The following is a 23,557-nucleotide window of genomic DNA, read 5'->3' on the forward strand; positions in this document are numbered from 1 at the left end:
GGAGTTGTATACACTTTAGAGACGGTCCCTAAATGTGCGAATGTCCAACGTCAAGCCAACTTTATGCCAGTCTATCACTGGGAAACGCTCATCATTAAGCTTTGCGCGTTATTCTAAGTCCATCTGCTTGCCTGCGAGTTTGGTCTTTTACATCACTGTAGTCCATTAATCTACGTTAAGCGTTGTATATGTCCAGAAGTATTGAGGGAAACCCCAATAGCCTGGATGCAGCACATCGCCACAATAAAGTTAAGGCAACTAAACAACCAAGAGAAATATGTCAACCTAAAAAATTTAACATTGGATCTGTACATCCGCACCGGGGAATAACATTATAATCTCGTTCACGGTAGAGAAAGATGCATGTAGGCTACACAGGAAAAGTAACCGTGAAGGCACTGAATTTAACATAAAACAGCCGTCATAATAATCACAAATACACTTACATTGCTGTAAATGAGTTTTATGAATGAATGGCTTGCTCTAACTGTTGCTGGTCTTCGTCAACAACACACGCTTTTGCACCACCTGCTGGTGAGGTAGACTAACAGCAGCTGGAGAGTATGCTCGGTAATCTATTGCTTTTCCTGCAGTTCCTGGACGTCAATGTTGAATTTTCTGTCGAATTTGAACCACTGAATTTGTGGAAGCGAATTTTGCAAAGCGAAATAAAATGAACCGAAAATTGCCTGTTGAATATTATAGGTTGTATTTTTAAACAGTTTGAATATTTTGGAAGTGAAATATGAAAGGTGAATATGGATTATTGAATTTTTAATAATGAAAAGGTGTTTGAAATGTTTTTAATTAAAATATGCAAAGCTTAAATATTCAACCATGCTGAATTTCAGCCCATAAAAATGCAAGCCCTAAAAATACAATGCATTCAAATGCAAGCATGGTTAATGCAATGCCTATTTTTTTTCAAGTAGTGCAATTCAACAGGCTTTTTATTTCAAAAAACATTTGACATTATTTTACTTCCATATTGATGTCTCAAACATAATAATAGCGTGTTGAATAATACGATCGCATTATGATTCATTAAATAAATGGAACTGAATGTCAGGGCTATTCTGAGTCATATGCAAACGTAGTATGAATATTGAAACCTGTAAATTAATCTGAAACTCATGCACATTTTCATTATGTGTTAAAATTGTAATCTTAGTTCAAATGGAACATTATGTATTATTATGTACAACTGTATATATCATTTTAAATAAGCACGATGTATCTATTGTCTAATGCCCAGGTGGCATGCACAATATCAAAGTATAGAACTGTAAAAGCAGGCTGTGTAGTGGACATGGAGATAAGATACAAAAATGTGATTTCTCCTGTCCAACAACAACCAGGCCGTTATTTCCGCCGCGACGATCAAGTCTGTCCCAAAACAACCTCTCAATGCGCCCTCGTGGACTCACGCCAATGGCCCTATAGGTCTGCACTACATGACGTCACCAAAGTTTGGACTTTGAGGAAGTCCACAAGCTCGGAGTGTGCCATTTGGGACAGGGCAAACGATGTTTATGAATTGATCATTGAATCTTTGACTCAACTGATAAAATCTAAATCTAAATCCATCTAAATTTAAATGATGTCATGGATGTGGCTGTACCAGCTGATGCAAAAAACGTGTAAGTTTTAGTGGAATTAAGGGATTTTTATTATTATTTAATGTATTACAAATAATAATGATTAGTTTATTTTATAGTTTAGCATGGTAATCTAAGACCAAATGTTTCCTATAGACCAGTGGTTCTCAAACTTTTCAGGCCAAGTATTTTATCAAATCAGAGCACATCTTGTTATTTGTAGCATTTTAAAGGTTAAAAACGTTCCCATCTTTCCACACATGCCAGCATGACGAGAGTTAGTGTATTTACTAGTTGCCATATCAACACTATATTGAAAAAAAAAAAAAATGTGCAAAATTGAAAAATCTTTGGAAGATATCACTGAACATTTCTTTAACCATAGCAAAAGTACATTTGTACATTTTATCTTATATTCCATTTTAATCTTATATCTGTTATTTAACAGTTGAGATGATTATCATGCTGATCTAACCAGCAGAAGACACGAGCAGTGTTTAAACCCCAGTTATGCAGGCGGGGCATGTTGTCACACTGCCTTACAATGAGCCCCTATTAGAACTATGATATTCTATTACATACTTTTATGAATTGTATTGAGAAACCATTAGAAAAAGGTGAATAAAGACTGAGTCAATATTCAGAAAATATGAATTATTATTGTTTTGAACTGTGCTGTATATAGCTGTGTTTTGCAGTGTGTTTGTTGTCAAACTCAAACATTTGTTTATTTTTAATTATTAAAAATACCATTATTTTATTTGAAAAAGTATAAATAATTGTATTTTATTGACAAAATATTTTAGTTTGTCTTGTATATTTGTTTGATTAGATCAGATAACATATTAATCTGTCATATGGTCATGTTCATGTCCATAGGTGGGGCATATTGTCACATTTCACTTCCATTCTTTCAGGGGAAATGAAGAAAAAAATATATACACTGTATTAATAAAACAAAACCACAATAACTGGTTAACCAAAATTAATGTGGAAAAAATAATGATTCTCTGAATCCCAAGTGAATTTACATAAACTGAGAAAGTCAAAAGTGTTAGGTTGTGTCCCGCTCTCTCCTACGTCAAATGTCAAGTACAATTTATTTTAAAAGTATTTTGAGTCAAAGTCCATCATCAAAATGACGACACAATTGCGTTCACACTCATTAGGCATCCAAACACAAGATAACATGACAGTGTTTGTATTGAGTTTCTTCTGTGCGCTTTGAGGCGAAGTCATTATTAGGAAAAAAGCAACAGTGTGTCCTGGTTGCAACATCTTTCAACTTTATTATTGATACTTTGTGGCACTTTACAAGGAAGTGACGATTGTATTCTCTTAAACACATTGGATGGAAACTTTATTTAGTGCTTTATTTGCGAATGTTTAATGTGATATTCTAATTTTGCACATAAGTTTAATTCGTAACTTTGGATGGAAACACAGCTAATATGGTGAACATGGAACATGATATCATGGTTAAAATTAGTTCCAGATGAATTCACAGCCACTGATACAAACATAAGACTATTTCACCAAGAAACCTGTTAAGCTATAATACCACCTTAATCCCATTAATAAAGTAAAATCAAACATATAGAAAATGCAAACATAGTACATAACATATTAAATGTCTTCCACAATTACTAAAACAGTAGAGACTAAATAAATCAATAAACATTTTAATGATAGTCTTTCATCAATTTTGTTATTTCTAAGTATTGTGTTGTTACATTTTTCATATATTCAGTAATTTGATCATGTAAAGACATTTTGAGAATCATTTTCACTGATGGATTAACATCTATTCTGCTCTTTCATCGTGTATTTTCAGATTTGTTGCATTTATTATTTTTTACCACGACTGAAAAAATTGTAACATTTTTGCCCAGTATGTTCCCACACATACTTTAAAGCCCCCTTGTTTTTCCTTTCTTCTCCAGCTTTCTTCAGATCCTCCAGGTTCTTCATCCATTTATCTTCTCCCTCCTCCTTCAGTCTGGGAATCAGGAAATCCAGATGTAGAAGAGTGAAAGCGCTGTCTGCTTTTAATGCGATCTCAGACAGTTTTACGATGGTCATATACGCTTCACAGAGCAGGTCGGACTTTACTTTTTTAATCTTCTCCAGATCGCTCTTCAGTTGTTCTTCTATTCCTGTTTTATTCTCAAACTCTTTCAGGACACTTTCGTGTTCCTCTTTAGTAGTATCAAATTTATTTTTATCAAAGCTGGTTTTAGGCTTTTCACTCTTGCGTTCATACTCCTGTTTGAGCTCGTCAAATGTCATAATGACGTCCTCTGTCTTCAGCACATATTTTCTGTTCTCTCTGACATGTTTGCTGTAATGACACTTTCCTGAACACACAGTGCAGTGGCTGTTTTTCATGACCCAACACCATGAGAGATCATTCACCCACCAGCAGCCCCTCTCATGACAGTTTTCCTCACAGACGGAGCAGCAGGTTGCCTTGCTGTTCCACAACCATTCATTTACAATGGGGACTTTTTCTTTGAAGGACTTTGTCACTTTAAACTGAAAGTTTTCACATTTCTCGATCTTCTCTTTATTCTGTCTGAGGACTTCCTGAATCTGAGTCAATTCTTCAGTTTTTAACTCTTTCTCAGAGATTCGTTCTATCAGATTAGAGACACAGGCCTCAAGTCGTCTTCGCTCTTTCAGAACATCTAATGTCATCTCAACACTTTTTCTGTTCTTTTCTTCCAGGAGTTTGAAGAACCAATTCATGCTTCTCTCTCCCCTTTCCCAGGCTGATCTGTAGGTATGATCGTACTGCTCGTCTCTTTCTTCTTTCTGTTGGTTGTCGAATAAGAAGTGAACAGGTTTTCCTCTCTCATCTCTTCTGCAGGGTATTTCTGCTGTGTTAATGGCATTGAGAGCATCTTTTGGAGGTCCTCCAGCTGAATGTGTGAGTAGAAACACTATGTTGTTCTCTATATCTCTACCAAACAGAGACAGAACTGAGTGAAATATGTAAAGCTCTTTTCCAGAGAGACGATTCTGAGACGCCTTCATCACAAAACACACTGCATCAATATAACGAATCCCATTATCCTCATCTGAAAATAATCTGGTCAGATACTCAGCAATCTCTCTGTCTTTCTCATCTCCTCCAGTGTGTCCGTATCCTGGAGTGTCAATGATGGTCAGAGATGTTGGGTTTTCTTCAACAAACGCCTCATAAACAGTGATCTCGCGCGTCTGGGATTGTGACTGATCTTGATGTTCTTCTTCTTCTGTGATTTGATAAAACGCTTCATCCTCAAACTTCACTCCCAGTAAGTAGTTGATCACGGTGTTGATCATGGTGGTTTTCCCAGAGCCGGTTTCTCCCACCATCAATATGACTTTGTTCTTCTTACTTCTGTCTCTTCTTCCATATGTCCACTGTCTGACCTTTTCATCAGTCCCATCAAGATATTTTCTTTCAGTGTTCAGACGGTAAAGTGCTGGAGGACCTGGATTCAATAGTTTGGCATCATGACGTGATCTACAGAAGAGAGAATTGATTTAGCATCAACATTTTATTTAAATCAGCTATTGATTACTATATTTTCTGGTTTGCAGTGACTTTATAACTGTTAGTGGAGTTTATTTATTATTTTAAATTAATTTCCATACACTGATTATTATTTTTCATTATTTTTAGAGTTTTGAAGTTTTTGAGAAGCTTGTAACTTTTTTTCTTCCAAGACAAGCAGCATTACATTACATTGATGTGACTTAAAGGTATAATATAATATTATGATATTAATATAAATTACGTAATACTTGCGCTATCCTCAGTTTCCGCTTGTAGAAACTATAGATTACATAGATTCCTCATTAGTGGCCGTTTCAACGGACCGTTATACGTAAACCGCTAACGAGGTTCAATGTATGTACTGTATATCTATGATACAATATCTCACACGCCGCTGTTGTGTCATTCAGTCATCACGGTTCATGATTATTGATTGCAAGACTTGATCTGTCGACAGAGACTCCGCTCTTGCATGTGTTTTAGACAGGTAAGCAAATATATATTAGTTACTGTACACATACAGTTATATCGCACTTTGTTTGTATTTCAGTAACACTTTTTCTCAAGTCTGGTGACCAAGTCTATGGCAGTGAAATTAAATACAGTAGCCTAGTGTTGCACAAACATTCATACCCATTACTTTCAAATACTGTGGGTTCGTTCAAATTTTATTTTATGTACGATTGCTTTAAACGTGTAAAACTGAGCAGTTTTAACTCTCCAAATCTTTTGACAAATAGTCACGTATCAGTAACAGGCTAAAGCATTACATTTCACGATCCTTGCAGTTAATTCATTATGATGACACAAAATAGTGTGATCAAACGTTCAGGTGATACAAAAACTAACTCATTCGCAGTAGCGTACCGCGGGGTTTCAGTCAGGGCCTTCAGTAACAAGTTTTTTTGTAAACCGCGTTTCACACAAGCGCGTCATTTAGTATCGCTTTCTCTGGCAGCGCAAAATCAAACATAGCCTAAATGTCTTGCCCTTGTGGAGGATAAAATTCGCTCTTCAGACCATTTACAAGAAAACATGAAGATATCAGAAAAGAGATCGTTTGTCTATTTCCTGCTCATCCCTCTCAAAGCGCAGAGCGGCTATATCCCAGCAAACACATACGTTGTGGCAAGCAACGTCTGTTGCACGCTGCATTTCTGCTATGGCAACGTCACTGTCTTATACGTGCTGGCAACATTGTAACAACGTAGACGCAAAAGGGCTGTAGCAATGTAGTTGCACAACATTCAGCAACTGAGAGATGACGTTTTTTTAATGCTAGATATAGATATAGATATCCCCATTTAGCATTTTATGCGTTGAGGTAAATTTTTAATTAGTCAGATGTTAGACAATTATATAGGCTACTTTTAAATTATTGTTTATCCTTATTATTGAATGGGGTTTTAGCTTAATTATAATCACCACCTGCCTGGCTGCAAGTGTACACTTTGAAGAGTAAAAAATACAGAAGGTTACGTTAATTCAACTTTACTGCATATGGTAATCAAATTGCACTTCCAAAAGTAATACATTTAATTTAAAAATAAAATAAATAAATAAACGAATATACAAATTTATTTTAAGTATAATAAATAAAACATAAAAGGCAAAAGCAGATCAGAACATTTCGTGTTTGTGCGGAGTGTGGAGCGCGCACTGCGCCGTGGAGGCGCCGATGCAATTACTTGTATTTTCCTATTAACAGTGGAAACAACTTAAAATAGGCTACTCCATAATTTTGACCGAGAACACTGGTCAACTAGTCAACAAAGCTTTATATGTCCACTTTTAAACGAAAAAAAAAAAAAAACGATTTAAGGTGACAATCTGTTAAGCTATACATTTGAAGATTTACTGTATCTTGAAGATTGTTGTATTATTCTATTGTATCTTCTTTTATGAAGATGAAGATTGACATTTCGTTAATTAAAAAAATAAGCACAAAATGTAAAAATTAAACAACTTATGTTCTGTTAGTGTTTTGAATTTTGTATAATAATATCTCTAGGTAATGAAGATATATTAACAAAAAAAACAAACGTTTATTGTATATAAAACACACATACACACACACACACACATATCATATATATATATATATATGAAGAGTTCAGATGCAAAAACCTCTAAATGTCATCTGAAATTTCCTTCTAGAATGATCATTTTTATGAAGCTTGTATATTTAAGTTCAGTAATTTCACTTAAATGGCAATGAAAATGACCTATTAATTGCCATTTAAGTGAAATTATTGAACTTAAATATACAAGCTTGATAAAAATGATCATTCTAGAAGAAAATTTCAGATGGCATTTAGAGGTTTTTGCATCTGAACTCTTCATATATATATATATATATAAAGGGCCTCATTGATTAATTTTGCCTGGGCACCCCACTCAGTGTTCGCCTCTGCACGCACACCTCGCACTGTATTATAACAGCTATATAGAATCAGAATCAGAATAAGAAATTGCTTTATTGACAAGTGTGCTTGCACACACAATTAATTTTTCTTGGTACTGAAGAGTACTAAGGCACATCAAAGCATCACCATCTACAGTCCAAACTCCAGCAATACCAATCAGTTAACACTATAACAAAAATGCTGTATAAAATAGGCAATAACTGTATCTCTCCTAAACAGTGAGACACTCACCCATTAGGCCTAGGCCTACTTATAAATGAAATCCATCCTCCGATCCTTTCTGATGAAACATTCAATGACCTCATCATGCAGTTGTGCATCCTGCTTAAGATGAATGAGCAGCTCCTTCTCAATGGCAATAGATGCTAGTGCAGAGAGTCGTGTTTGTCCGGTTGTATTCCGTGAATACGTTTTGATGCGCTTGAGAGCTGAGAAAGATCGCTCAACTGATGCGGTGGACACTGGTATGGTCACGATCAAGCAGGTGAGGGCATACAGCTGTGACATGCTGACTGCAAGCCCCGTGCTCCTCAGAAATGTCAGTAGGTCACTTGGACTCTTTCCCTGAAAGTTTGTCATGCTGTACATCACTTTGAGCTCAGCTCTGAGTCTGCCCAGGTCAAACTGTGCGCCATAGCTCTCATCCAGGCTCCTGAGCTCTGCTTCAGGAAATGTCTGCTTGAACTTTGCAAACAGCTGTGCATCCAGCAATGCAACAAACAGTAGTCGCTTGTGATCCTCAAATCGATTGTTGATTTGTGTGATGATGCTGTCGATTAATGCTGCGTGTAGCTGTCTGTAGTGCGCGCGCACGTCTGTTCGGCCTCTGCCTGCGCTCGGCTGTCCTGCGGCCTCCGCTGTCCTCTCATAGATGCCATCAAATTTTCCACGCTCATCTTCAAGAATCAGGCAAAAATCTGCAATTCTGGACAGACTGAATTGCACATCTAAGCTCTTATTTTGCAGTATTCCGAAGAGCACATCAGCAAAGTCAAAAATGTCGATGAAAGAAAAAAGAAAAAAACAAAAGTCAAAGCTTTTCAATTGTGACAAGTGTCCTGATGCACAATGTACAGTTTCACGGTCAAAATCCTCCGCGTGATCAAGGATGTGCTGGAAAAGCATTACCAGCTCAGCTCTTTTGTCATGGACCGTGCCCACCAACCTGGAGTTAAAGTTCCATCTCACCTGAGAGACCCGCGGCAGCCGCCTCTCGCAAAACTCATCCAGCAGTTTTGTGCGCTTGGGAGAACGTGTAAAAAATGCAGACAATCCTCCCAGATTCGCAAAAAAAATCTTGCAATCCTTGATTTTTGATGCTCCCTGAGACATCACAAGATTTAATGTGTGTGCATAACAGTGCACAAAAAGAGCCTGAGGAATGTCTTCTTTTACGCGCCCCTGTACCCCATTAAGTCCGGATGCCATTACAGCGGCTCCGTCATAACACTGCGCCACTAACTTTGTTTTGCAATCGTAGCTGCCCAACACTTCAAGTACTGAAGCTGCTAGATCGTGAGCTCGTTTTTTTCCTGTAACATCCTCAAACTTTAAAAATCTTTCTTTTACTCCAATGTCAGTAACATATCGGAGTACAAATGACAGCTGTGCAGCGTTGCTGCAATCGGTGGTCTCATCCACCATAACTGCGACAAACTTTGTGTTGGTAATCTCTTTTTTGATGGAATCATTTAGCACCTCAGCAACAGCATTTATGAGATCGTTCTGAATTTTCCCCGATGTTCCCATAAAAACAGTGGCCGTGGCAAGGTGGTGTCTCAAGTCAGCATCGTATTCTGATAGCAGAGACAGTAACTCCAAGTAATTACCTCGATTCATCGACTCATTCCCCTCGTCATGTCCCCTGAAAGACAATTCTTGCTGTCCCAAAAATATGACACAATCAATGAGGCGCTTCAGTATGTCCCGGTTTTTCTTGACTCTCACATTGTGCAGGCTTGTCTCTCGTCTCCGCTGGTCATCCAGCTGCAAATCCACCCTGGACTCACCAAAGGTCTTTAAATGTACCACTGCTGTGAGGTGACGCTCGGATGCCTGGTGTTTGATAGCTGCCTTGGTGAAGCTATTAAGGCTGTTAAAACCCGTGCTGTTCCATGTTCCCGCACAGTTATTAAAAAGCAAACACGGCCAGCAAAATAGCTTGTTCCGCTCAGTGCTAGCTGTTAGCCAGTCATAGCGGTCGTAGTTACCCTCGGTGAAGTGCCGCACAAAACCTTTTCCGGCCTTCGTCAGCCCATCCAGCTTAGGTGTGAATCTTCCTTTTGTTATGATATCTTTCTTCTCTCCAAACGAACGCCTTGAAAAAGGCACACGAAGGAGATCGAAAACAGAATCGATAAGAGCAAGAGGTAAGGCAACGGCCATACTCGGTTCACTGACATCGCTCACAACCATAGACTGTAAAAAAAAATAAACACAACCCGCCAAAATTTCAAATGGATGATGACATCAGCGGGGGCTAGCGCCTACACATCGCTGGCCCCCTGGGGGCGTTCTGTCACTGAACATCAAATTTGATTGGCTAATGATACACGTCAGTCAAAGTTATCATCAAATGGAAATTTTCAGTTTCAACGGAAGGCTAGCTATTACTACTAGTGCTGGTCCACGGAGCTGTGATGCCTTTAGATGACATTTGGAGAATCCACATGAAAATAACAACATTCTTTCTGGAAATATAATCGTAAAAATGAAAAAAAAATTTTTTTAGATTTTTACAGGGCCATATGGAAAATTCATCTCAGCCTCACAAAAATCAAAAATAAAAATAATATATATTTTAGATATATATATTTTAGATTTTGACAGGGCCAGCAGAGAAGGCCCTGATGGCCCTGACAGCCCACCTCTGCTCATTCGCAGATATATAATTTATATGATTTGTGAATTCAAGACCTGGCAAAGCTCTGTATGTGTTTTCCTCATCTGTGCGATGGCTTTGAGTACAGTGGATTTGATGTTTTCTGGATCATCTACTCTTCTCTGTCTCATCTGGTGAATCTCTCTGGCATCTTTCACGATGAAGGCGACGTTAACTATGACTAAGATTCCACTCAACACTCCTGAAGCTGCGGCTACTGCTGCTACTGCCAGCCCGACACCGGCAGACTGAACAGCGATTCTGCCAAAACTTGCCAACATTCCAAGAGTCACGAACTCTGTGACGCCTGCTACTGTGGTTCTGCCTATTCTCCATGACATTTGCACATTATCAGAAGTTGAGCTAGGGACGAAATCACTGAACCTTGTAAGTCTTCTCAGTAACTTTCTCAGTTTTCTGAGTGACATAAGAATCGGTTCACTTGCTTTTTTGTAGTTCTGCTGAATTTTTTCAAAGCTCTCACGGAGTGATTTTTGTTTGACTGTATTGGTAATGTTGGATGCAGCACCTGTTAGACCACCTGCAACTCCAACACCAATCCCAACTCCTGCTACAATCAGAGACGCTCCGAATGTGACCGGTGCCAAACATGCCCCAACCAATGCAGTGATTCCTCCAGCTGCCCCGATCACTGCACCTGTCAGACTGCCTACAGTGCAGTTACGGTGGATCTCCTCAAGTGAATCTATTGCTGTTTTCCACTCACTAACTACAATCTCAAAGTCGTTATAGTGCATGTCGTAGGCCTCATTAAAGTTATTGATGGAAGTCAAGTACCTTTGCTGCAGTGCATCTGGAATCCTCCTGTTTCTGTCTACTGCATCATTCAGGAATGGTTTTGCCAGAATCTCATCAGCTGAAGGTCTAGTATGAGGGTCACGGCTGAGCATCTGACAGATTAATCCCCTTAGATCATTCGAGTACCTATTTGAGATTTTGGGTATGTTTCCTCTCAAGCTATTGGCATGTAGACACGCTATTGGCACGCTCTATGATGTTTGACTGTCAGATAAAGGAAAAATAAAAGTCTGATTAACCTCTAGATTATTAAACATTTCAAATATATTTAATTATTACCTTTATTTATGTGACTGAATTTATAATTCAGACACTTTTCTTCAAAGTAACTTGCCATAGAAGAACAAAGGCAATTTGTTAAGCAAAGCCAACAGTATTTGTAGGACACAATTCCAGACTTATGATACCGAAGATTAAGAAGCAAGCTAGAAAAGAGGAGAAATGCAGAGAGAGAAAAAAAAGAAGATTTCTGTGTGTGCAAATGTAAACTAATATTTACTTTTGGCGAACTTTTCTTCCATGTTACCAAGATCTTAAAATAGGTTAGGACTGTTCTCTTTGTTTGTACACTTTGAAGTTAATTGATTGAGCCATAGGATTAACTTAAATATACTCACCCACACATCCAGCATGCAGAGATCATGAAGCAGCCATCCCAATGACCATATATCACTAAACAAAGTCAGTATAATTTAGTTAGTTACTTCAGTTGATTTAGTGTCACATCAATGTTCTGTTTTGCATTGATTTAGTTTTCCCTGTTTGCCTGCTAGATTGTGTTCTAGTTAATCTCCTTGATTGTTAATTAGGTTACACCTGTCCCCATTATGTTAGTTATTGTCATCCTCTGTGTATTTAAGCCCTGTGTTCTTTGAGTTTGGTGTCGTTTCAGTTTACAGGTCTCGTTTCCCTGTGATTCTCCTGTCTATTCTCCTGTCTAATCTTTAGCCATTTTCAAGAAACAACTCAAGGTGCATCTTTTTCATGAAAAACATTTCTCAGCAAAATGATTAAATCTAAATGGATTATTGGATTAAAGACTACTCAGAGCTATTCTTCATTTTGCGCATTATTATAACAGTCACTCATTACATATAGTTAATTGTATTGTTTTAGATGACCTTCATCTGAATACTTAACTTTCATGTTCTTTAACACCCGGTTTGACAGACAATTCTTAAGTCTCAGACTAATATGCATTATTGAGCTGTTTTAACTGAAAGCATATCTTAAAATATGTCTCAAGATGCACACCAGTAATTTGGACACCAGTAATTTTTACTAGTAGTTTTTTTAGACATGTTTATTAAACCTCCTAATTGAACTAAGGCCTAATCCTGGTTTAATTTCAAATTGTCTGTGAAACCAGGCCTCAATGTATGTATTACATAATCTTTTACAAAAAGCATACCTTTTTGAATTGTGTCTGTGTTTTGTATAGATTTCTGGGCTGACATAGAGATCTGAACCCACAAACGATGTTGCATATTCATCAGCTCTTAAAAAGAAAAATCAAACATGTAAATTCAAATGGATGGAACTGACAAAATCTCTTCAAAAATCCTATTACTATTTAATTTCACCTTTGCAGCACTTTAGAGAATCCAAAATCTCCTAGATTGATGTAACCATCCCCAGTAAGAAAAACATTCTAGAGGAACACCATAAATCATCACATGAACTCATAAAAACATTTGGCTTTCATGTTAATAAATGATTAAATGACCTTGGTCAATGTCTACCTGTGGTTTTATATCTCTGTGGAGAACATTGTGCTTATGGAGATACTGCAGAGCCAGACAAATCTGAACAAACCAGTCAAGGATCTACACACAGAAGAAACAAGAAAGCAGTAATATATTCCATGCATTGTATTTGTTTTATTTGGTATATTTTAGTAAAAAAAAAAGGTTGCATATTTGCCATTAGTCTACCATAGTGAAAAAAATGCTTCTTGTTTTACAGTATACCCCCAAATGTATCATTCAATGTTGAGTATTAACAGGGCTGAGCGATATTAGCTCTTCTCTGAAGTACTTTATAGCTAACTAACAAACTGTAATCATTGGATAACTTTTCTGTAATAAATGTGACATTAAGGTTGCTTGTCCACCAAAGTGTATTTAGCGTAATTTTTCAATTCTTTCGAAATAAGCGCAGCATTTCTCTGGTCGCTGAGAGATGGAAATTTGGGTAAAATGTGCTAATCACTGCCACTTTTTACAAAGCCATCTAATCACAGCTGAGGACAAAGACCCAACCGTCACATTCTGTTACAACGATAACAGATGACAATACAAGCACATTCATCCAAAACAAGTAAGTACTTTACAATGTTTTGATATTTTTATATTCAGAAACAAACTATTTGTGAAATCAGATGCAAGTAACAGTTCAGCAGACATTCCGTATCATAGCAACTAAAGTGTCTTAAGGTCCTTTCACACCGAACGCAAAACAATTCAACAACCCTTCATCAGTCACTACTATGCAAGTCAAGACTGACGAATGGGGATCGCTTGCGAGAGCCTAACTACTTCGAGAGAAACTAAACGAGCCAATGCACATTGGCATGCGATAATTGCACCAGCTACTGTGCATCACGGCGTGAGCATATAATGAGCAGAAGGTGCATCCTTGTCTTTCGCTTCGGAGCCAAGTGGTGAATGCTGTTCCTGCTCTGCAATCTTATCTGAGAGTGTTAACTTCAACTTTTAACTTCAGACGAGTCTGCTTCTTCAGGAGAATGCCTCTTTAAGCTGGTGTTGGTGTTACAGCGCTGGCCGCAATCTCACAGAGAGCAAAACAGCTGTTTTCACAGCTTAGAATGTTAGAAACAGCTATCATCCCGTTTGTGAGGCTGTGGTCATCCCTGGGTGCTTCAGCACTAGAGAGAGTGGTTTCCTGAAAGAGGATACACGGTTTGACACTGCATATTTTTCTAGATGTCATTCAGTCCCTTTGCCTATTCCCTGGTCTAGTTCCTCTTCTGCTGCACCAGAAAAGGGCTAATTTGGCTAATTTGGCTCTTGTGATCTGAGGATTACAGTGAGTGTTCCCCGACGAGACCACCTCCTCGGGCCCCTCACTCCTCTAGGGCGTCACAAACATGCTGACACTGCGTTCGTGGGTGGTTTATGACCACGTCGGCATGTTGTTCGTCTTGCCTCTCTCATGAGGGCTTGAACGCTCAGCGTGCCGTGTGCCATCGAGTTTGACGTTCACTGTCTCGCATGCCTAGCAGCTTTCGGATGGGATTACTGGGATTACTTCATCGGAGAGAGGGCTGTTACGCTCTGGAAATAAAGATGATGTTGAGTTCTACTGTAATGGTGTGTGTGCTCATGCTGAATCAGACTCAAGACTTGACAGCCACACTTTCCCGGGCTACTCTGGGGGCGCAGTGCGATGCGTAATCGCCTTGCCCTGCCCCCGTGCCTGCCGGATGTGTGTGAAAAAGTTTGGCAGTATGGAAGCATATTGGCAGCAATATGAAAAGCCAAACACGCCAAAATCTGCAGAATAAGTTTTTCCTCTCTCACTGCCCTTGGTGGTGGGGCGCCTTTGCTTATTGCAGACCGCCTCTTCCCTGCATGCGAGGGCCACCCTACAAGTCTGTGGAAGGCCAAAAACATGGGGGTAGTTCTAAGTCGGGGTTGAGCTGCGCATAGTGACTGACTGTGGTTTAAGTCACAGCACTGGCCCTCGGTCAGACGATGTCCACGGTGGTGGTCTAGAAGCACCCCAGGGGGTAAACCTTGCAGAGGTGCGAGACATCGCCAAAGTTCGCTTTCTTGATGCATCTCACGAGGTGGCCTTTTTCGGAGACACTGTTGGAGACTGTACCCAGCGGTTTTCCACAGTTCAGAAACAGGCTGAGGTAACCAAGAGCTTGTCCCAATGTGCTACCAGATTCACTCGTTGGCTTCCCCTCAGTCTGTTTGTCGCCAAGGGTGTTAGTCCCCTGCGAAAAAACAAAAAAACACAACCGTCACAGCCAGGTCTACAGTGATGTCAAGCTTTCGCAGGAAGACGGAGCCACCTGTCTAAGCAGCCCTGAGACCCATAGTCAGCTGCTCTTCCCTGGTGGAGCGCCGGGCAGAGAATCTTTTTGTTTATTCAAATTCTGTTCCACCGCTGGCGTCTCAGTCAGTGGTACCCAAATTCTCAATAAAAGCACAAGAGGGCACGGAGGGCAGTGAGCAAAGCCACCAAGCCTTCCCACACACCCTCTGCCCCACCCTGGAACCAGTTAAGTCTGGCACAACAACTAAGATTCTGCTTCGGGCCGCCTCAGTGCTGATTGAGCCGGTCCTTCCAGTCGATATGAAGACAGGGTTATATAGCCCCTACTTCATTGTACCCAAAAAATGCGGTGGGTTACGGGCAATCTTGGACCCGCAAGCCCTGAAATGGGCCCTGCACAAGCTCCCGTTCAAGATGTTAACGCAGAAACGCATTTTCTAATACATCCGTCCCCGAGATCGACCTGAAGGACGCGTACTTTCATGTCTCGATTCTTCCTCGACACAGACCGTTTCTGCGGTTTGAGTTTGAGGGACGGGCATACAAGTACAGAGTCCTACCCGTCGGGCTGTCCCTGTCGCCCCGAGCCTTTACGAAGGTCGCGGAGGCAGCCATTGGTCCACTCAGAGAACACGGCGTTCATATTTTCAACTATCTAGACAACTGGCTGATTCTGGCTGAGAGCAGTTGTGCGAACACAGGGACATGGTGCTCCGTCACCTCAACCTGTTGGGGCTTTGAGTCAACTGGGACAAGAGCAAACTCTCCCCTGTGCAGAGGATCTCATATCTCGGTATGATGCTGGACTCGGTCAACCAGACAGCGCAACTCACAGAGGAACGTGTCCGATCAGTGTTGAACTGCTTGAGTACAATGAAGAGCAGGACAGCGGTTCCACTGAAACTTTTTCAGAGGTTACTGGGGCATATGGCATCTGCAGCCGCAGTAAAGCCGCTCGGATTGCTTCATATGAGACTGCTTCAACACTGGCTTCACGGCTGAGTCCTGAGATGGCCGTGGCAGAGTGGCACGTACCGGGTGCACATCAACCCGCACTGCCTCCCAACCTTCAGCCCGTGGTCGGACTCTTCGTTTCAGGTGGACGGGGCCTCAACTGCATTGGCATATTAATTGCCTCGAGTTGCTCGCGGTACACCAGTGCTGACTGAAAATGTATTTTCCCTTGTGTCTCTCAAAGGTTTATCCATTTGGCTTTAACCTCTTTCCCTGCACACGTACAACAGTGAATTAAGATAAAGTTTGGTACTACACCAGAAACAAACTATAACGCTTAAGATGCTTTTGACAAAATACATCATAAAATATAATTAGAGAATCACATACATAATTAGCATCAAATACTATAATTAACAGCTCTAGAGTGAATGAGCTCTCTCTGACTCAACAGAGTGCATAAAACACTCACCTGTTCTTCTTCAAAACTTCCTTCTTGTGTTTTCATTTTCTTGTATAGATCTCCTCCTGCACAGTACTCCGACACAATGTAAAAGTACCCAGATTCTTCATCATAAAAAACATCAAAAAAATTTAAAATGATGTATTATCATAGAATATTTTCATTTTCAAATGTAGGAAATTAAATATGTATAAACTCCCAGTCAAAAGTTTGGAAATTTTCTTATTTCAAAACATTTTCAGCAGCCTCATTACTCCAGTCTGCAGTGTCAAACTGATAAATTACATGTTACAATATATTCACATAGAAAACAATTATTTGATACAGTAACAAATATTTCACAATATCACTGTATGTTTGAACAAATAAATAAAGGCTTGGTGACCCCAAAATCATATTTATTCCAAACTTCTGACCGGTAGTGTATTCATGTGCCTGTATAAAAGTCATATACAAGTAATACATTTACCTTTAACCCTCTGGGGTCTGGGCTGTTTTTGGGGCCCTTGAGATGTTCTGACATGCCCTGACATTTGTGCTTTTTTCAGTTACTTATAAACATATTAATGGCAAAGGTGTAAATTCACTCTATAAAGCACAAACAGGGCTATCATAATATGTGAGCCACGTGTATGTACATGTTTTCATTTTTGAGAGAATAATGTTTATGCATGGTTATTGAAAAAACTAAAAACTAAAATTTCTGAAATAAGGCCACAAAACACATAGTAAATATGTGTCAATAAGACTTTTGAATAATGGATGTCCTCGCCTAGTGTTTTTTCTTCAAAATTATGTGAAAATAGTCTTGCTTTATCGTTCACATAAAACCATACATTGATTTAAATTGATGTAAAACAGGTTTTGCTTGGAAAGCCAATATGCGAGGAGGCGTGAACGAGGAGTGGTTTACAAGAATGTCCCACCCACTCTGCATAATGACTCTGCATAATTAGCCATTCATTCAGGTGTGACACTGACTGAGCCACAATGCAAGAACAAAAGATATATTTAGAAGAAGACTTATATTGACCATTTAAGATTTTGCTTACATCTATCTTGTAAATATATTTTGCCATTTTATTAAAAAGGTTACAATTACAACAATATTACAATTTCAACAGTATTTCAAGTGTACTCTTTCTTTGTAAAAAAAAATGATTATAGGCCTACATTTTATCTATGTATTCATTACTTTCATATTTCGCCTGACTGTAACGTTGTTTTCATGAAATATTAGGGCATATTGTTAATTTGCAGTTTAATACGTTGCTTATACAAATAGCCTACATTTTATTTCAACATATTTCAGTCGATTTTTACTCATCTCAGTATAGCAATACAGCTTGCTGAAACATCATCATTCATTCACACACGCGATTTAAATTTAAACTGTCTTTGCCAGCTGTGGTAAACAGCGCGCATCTCTGCCGTTCATTCATTCATAAACAGAAACCCACGTGAAGAAATTCATGTGAGAAGGAAAAAAACTTACTAGTATTCCTCAGCTCGCTCCTCGATATACCCGCACTTCTGGGGGACATTTTCCATTATTATTCCTCACAGCTGCAAGACGGTGTAAACAAGTAATGATCTGAATAAACTTGTGTTTTCTCGAGCTGATATGGGGGGCGTTCACAGGATTGCGCGGATTGCCTCAGTCATTTGCGTTTGAATAGCGCGCGCTCTCCGTGGGCAGAGTCACATTACATCTGAATCAGATGTAATTAGCTCGACTGGAATCGCTCTCTTTTAATACAGATTTCACAAGATGAGAATATTTGTTTTTTATATAAATTACTTCATTAAAAAGAAGAGAATTCAAGCTTCATGCCTGTGTGTCTGTATGCCTGTTTGACTGAGTATTCGCTGAGTTATTGTTCATTTTCGGACGCGTTTCAGAATGGACTACACTTGCAGAGAGAAGGCAGAACTCGCTTCGTGTTTATTTTTCTTTATTTGGCAAAAAGCACAGCACTTTGTTTTTATTGTGAGTATACACAAAAATAATACACATTTAACAGAATCGATTGATGTATGAAACTTGTTTTGTAAAATCAAAGTCAAAAGAGTATTTTGGGTCTCAATTCAACTCATAAGGAAAAAAGCGAGCAGATCACGCCGGCGTGATCTCCGACCTCTGAGGGTTAAGAATAATCTCTTACACTCTGTCATTGTTTATTCACTTATTAAACTAATTTGTCAAAACACAGTTTTAAATAAATGCACTATATGTCATTAATATACAATATTCTTTAAAAGTTATTAAGGGCTTCTTGCCAATGGGAAAATTACCTCTTTAACATTCATCCTTCCCTCACATTGTCAGGGTTCTGTCACTTCGGTCTAGTTTGTTCTTGTCACAGAGCTCTGACACTCCTGTATTTTCTTGTCTAAGTTTCATGTCCGGAGCATGGTGTTCGGATTCCGGCACTAATGTCATGTTCGGTATCGGTTCTGTGTCGGGATTCGGATATTCATGCTCTGAGTGTTTAGGCTTGTTGGACTTGAACCGGCGCTGCACAGACTGATCGGTTTATGACATCAAAGTACCGCGAGAGCGATTCAAAACCACACAGATCCGTCTACTCTCTAATCGCTCTTGCGGTACTTTGATGTCATTCACCGATCCGTCTGTGCAGCGCCGGTTCAAGTCCAACAAGCCTATTGTCTTCTGTCATGAGCTTATGGAATGAGTATTCGCTCATTCTCGTGTGTTCTTCTGTCCGTAGGTTTTGTGCTTTCATTTCATGTTTTGTCTTGTGCTGTTGCATGCAGCTTGTGTTTTACACTGACTGTGTGCTTTCATGTTGTAATGTTTTGTGTGAACACGTGGCTTATGAGTATCCTCATTAGCTGCGTGTTCATGTCTTGTTCTGTGTTAGCACATGGCTTGTCATGCGTTTCCTAACCCCGTCCATCTTGTTACCTGATTATTGGTGCATTTGCCCCACCTGTCCTCCCTCGTTATGCTGGGTAATAATTAATTCAGAATAAGCATGGCGGACGATATGCAGGAAGAAACAGCGATGGTGTTTTGAAAGGTTTTTCACGACACGTTGTATAAACATTTGTGCTGTCGCCACAAATCAACAAGCTGATCCTCCATCTCTGCTGTCCACATCAATTTCACTTTGTGCTGCGCCATGACGGAGTTTGTTATGCTTCCGTCTTCCATCATCTCGCTTTCTGATTGGATATTGTTTCGTTTCACGTGATAATCTCCAGAGCGCGCGCACGTTTGTCCTCGGAGTTCCCCACACATCAGGATTTCTGATCGTAAATATTAAACATGTTGAATATTTACGATTCGCGATCAGTGCGGCTCCGACGTTCTTCCGATCAGGTTCAAACACACTTAACACACCTCACACCAAGGGCAAATCTGATAAGATAATCTGTAGAACCATCAAGATAATCGGGACACAGCTAGGATTGTCGGAAAGGGGGAAAATCTGCCCAAAATCAACCCGATTATCTTCTGGTGTGTACCCAGCATTACCTGTCCTCCCTCGTTACCTGCCTTGTTCGCTCCCTGTTTATTCTCCTTGTGTCGATCGATCGTCATGTTGACTGTTACCTTATGTGTCAACTTAACTTAAGTCTCTTGTTTCCCCTAGTTTTTATTTCATTATTAATAAAAGCCCATTACCTCTGCAAATTGAGTCCTCGCTTCATCCCTTACTGACAAATCTTCCCCTCGCAGGTCAAAATCACCCGAAGCCCTATACAATTATTCTTAATTTATTTTATTTTTTTTGAACAAAGATTATGTTATTTTATTTTTTTCAATTTTTTTAATGCAATTTTTGGGAGATTTATTTATTTTTTATTGTATTTACCTTTAAATTACTAGATTTGATCAATAAATAATAAATAAATAGTAATTTAAGCACATTCCTCACATTCTTTCAATTTAAATTTAAAATAACAATTTTATTCATAACCCTTTTAATTCAGCTCAAAATATCTTACATTGGGCGTCTTTGCCAACCTCTTGTGGAAAAAAATAAATAATATAACAATATTTCATGACTCTTGCATCTAGATGGGCTTATAGCTCTATATGGAGCAAATGAGCTGTTCCACTGGGTCCTAGACATCATGTAGACATTATAAAATCCTTTTTTGGTAGTTTTAGCATTTTTAATTTGAATTTTGATCATTTAGGTTATTTCTATGTGAAAAGCATAGCTCGCTTTCCCTTCATTCCTACGGGGGTCAAATTGACCCGCGAGGGAAGGATTTGTTATTTTTTTAGATTTCCACCACAACACTTTTTTTTGTATTCTTGGAGCCCTCTGATGAAAATTGTTTTAAAAAATTAGTTTCAGGTCAAAATTACTTGTATTTTTACCCCGTACATATTAAAAGTATATAAAAGTATACATTACACATTATAGTAAATGCACATCACTCATCTTACCCCATCTTACCCCACATGTTCACTGTTAGTTGTTTCACACTTTCTAAAAAAACCTGTAACATTTACTTTCAGACTGAAGGAACATTGTCATGCTTCTCTTTCTATAATTTAAAGAGACACACCTTCAAAGGAGTCCTCGTAACCAACGATATATCCATGGTGCAGTTTCTTCAGGATGTTGATTTCGTTTATGGCTACGCCTAGATTCAAATTCCCATTCTGCAAAGAACACATTTAATCTATGTGATGTTTATCTATAGGATCTTATTAATATGTTCAATCAATCCATCCATGTTCCTAGCATTATTCCCGCTTGTTGCAGGGTTCACTTCACACACACATTTGGGTTAGGGCACAGGTTTTATGCCAGAGTTGGGACACATTCAGATACACCACGTACAATTTTTTTGGCATCAAACCAGGGACCTTCTTACTGTGAGACGACAGTGCTATCCATTGAGCCACTGTGCCGTCCCTAATTAATACATTCAATACTTTAAACAATTCTTGATTTTACTTACATCTCTATAGTTGATCTCTTTAACCACAAGGGAATCTTCATCTGGACTCTTCACCAGAAACGCTCTTCCTGAAATCCCTTGTCCAAGTTCTTTCATTATGGTGTATTCATGTTTGTTTAACACTTCTACAATCAAGATTCAAATCGAAAATTACCATTAGAAAAACACTAAAACAATATAAATACAAATATTACTCAAAAAATTTGTGGCAAAAAAAGTATTTACAATATATTCAGTAGCTACTGATTACCTTATGCTTATTGATTATTAATGCTAATTATTGAATACATTTATTCAACACTAATACTTATTAGTATACAATACTAATGTGTTGTGGTTGCAATTATTTGTGTGCAATGTTCAATATAACACAATATTATATAAATTAAATTACTATTTCATTTACATAATATTATATAATATACAAAAGTATAATATATTTATATTAGGGCTGTCAAAAGATTAATCGCGATTAATCGCATCCAAAATAAAAGTTTGTGTTTAAATAATATACAGTATGTGTGTGTACTGTGTATAATTATTTTGTATATATAAATACACACACATGCATGTATATATTTAAGAAAAATTTGCATACATATACTGTATATATTTATATATCATTTATATTATATATAAATATTTTTTTATATATATAAATAACACATTTTTCTTAAATATATACATGCATGTGTGTGTATTTATATATACAAATTTAATTATACACAGTACACACACATATTATTATTTAAACACAAACGTTTATTTTGGATGCGATTAATCATGATTAATCTTTTGACAGCCCTAATTTATATACAATTTATGTTAATAAAAATTAGAAGGTAGAAACAACTGTGACAGTTAACACACACACACACACACACACACACACACACACACACACACACACACACACACACACGGGATCAGTTGCAGCCCTCTTTACTTTGCTTTAATGAATTAAGCTGGTTGTTGAGAGAAGTTTTACTTCATCACAGCTAAGAAAGGCCAGAAGACTCAGTTTAAATATGCAAATCACAAAAGACCCTCACAGTCATTGTTATAGGAGCATTCAGACTTTAATTACACTCACCTGCTCTTTCTGTTGCTCTGCTATCATTTTCATTGTTTTGTGCTGTTATGAAAATAGGACAAGAGGTTCAAATTCAGTACTTAAAGAAACAAAACAGTATATTGTGTTACACAATGCGGCACATAACAACATTCACTGCATATGTGGGCTTTTTTCGGTCAGTTTAGCAACAAAGTGGACCGAGATTATTGAATGAGGCAAAGTGATTGTTAAAATGAGCTGTTTATTGAATAGTTTTAGTTGTGTCTTTCTCAGTGCTCAATCGGGCTTCGAGCAGCAACAATTCAACTGCTTCATCATTCCATGATGTTAAAAACCTTGAGATGGAGACATTTCCTTATCTCTAACTTATTTGTGAAGGCAACAAAGGACACAACATAATGATTCCAGGACAGAAAAAAATATAAGAAATACTATTAAATAAAAACACTTAGTATAATCAGTAAGTAGCTATCCCTCCAACATGCCCTCAACAGACCTAAATGTGCACAGTGATTGACAGACAGATAACACTTTATTAAAATTATTAGTTGCTAATCTGAGTCTTAAACTATTCTCAAACAAAACTGTCACAAAAATAGCAACATCATTGTATTCAGTACGGCTGTACAAATGGCTGAAAAACTAAATTAGAATTTGTTTCTTAAATATTTGGCAAAATTCGAATTATTTTCAAATTCTAAAGGCAATACTCAGGGCCCTATTTTAACGATCTGAAACGCAAGTGTCAAGCGCAAAGCGCAAGTAACTTTGTGGGCGGGTCTCGGCGCTGTTGCTATTATACCGGCGGGATAAATGACTCTTGC

At 38.3% G+C, this 23,557-nt stretch overlaps 2 protein-coding genes across 2 annotated transcripts in view; both read right to left on the reverse strand.

The window, feature by feature from the left end:
* Nucleotides 1–23,557, reverse strand: part of LOC307156318 (serine/threonine-protein kinase Nek4-like) — a gene marked incomplete at its 3' end in the record, with an annotated part of 945,281 nt that overhangs the window by 590,284 nt on the left and 331,440 nt on the right. Inside the window, exons 5-11 of the mRNA XM_079867609.1 lie at nt 22,752–22,793; nt 21,659–21,783; nt 21,260–21,356; nt 16,721–16,815; nt 13,011–13,094; nt 12,852–12,919; nt 12,680–12,766 (exon numbers count right to left, since the gene is read on the reverse strand). Of these exons, the coding sequence (XP_079723735.1) occupies nt 12,680–12,766; nt 12,852–12,919; nt 13,011–13,094; nt 16,721–16,815; nt 21,260–21,356; nt 21,659–21,783; nt 22,752–22,793 (598 nt within the window). The remainder of the gene's footprint in view (nt 1–12,679; nt 12,767–12,851; nt 12,920–13,010; nt 13,095–16,720; nt 16,816–21,259; nt 21,357–21,658; nt 21,784–22,751; nt 22,794–23,557) is intronic.
* Nucleotides 2,861–11,472, reverse strand: LOC307155326 (uncharacterized protein). Its single transcript, XM_079865923.1, has 2 exons — nt 11,248–11,472; nt 2,861–5,109 (listed from the first exon to the last, which is right to left on the reverse strand). Exons 1-2 carry the CDS (start codon nt 11,358–11,360, stop codon nt 3,447–3,449), a joined length of 1,776 nt encoding a protein of 591 aa, XP_079722049.1. The 5' UTR covers nt 11,361–11,472; the 3' UTR covers nt 2,861–3,446.

This window comes from Squalius cephalus (genome assembly GCF_949319135.1).
Source record: "Squalius cephalus genome assembly, chromosome: 3".
NCBI lineage: Eukaryota > Metazoa > Chordata > Actinopteri > Cypriniformes > Leuciscidae > Squalius > Squalius cephalus.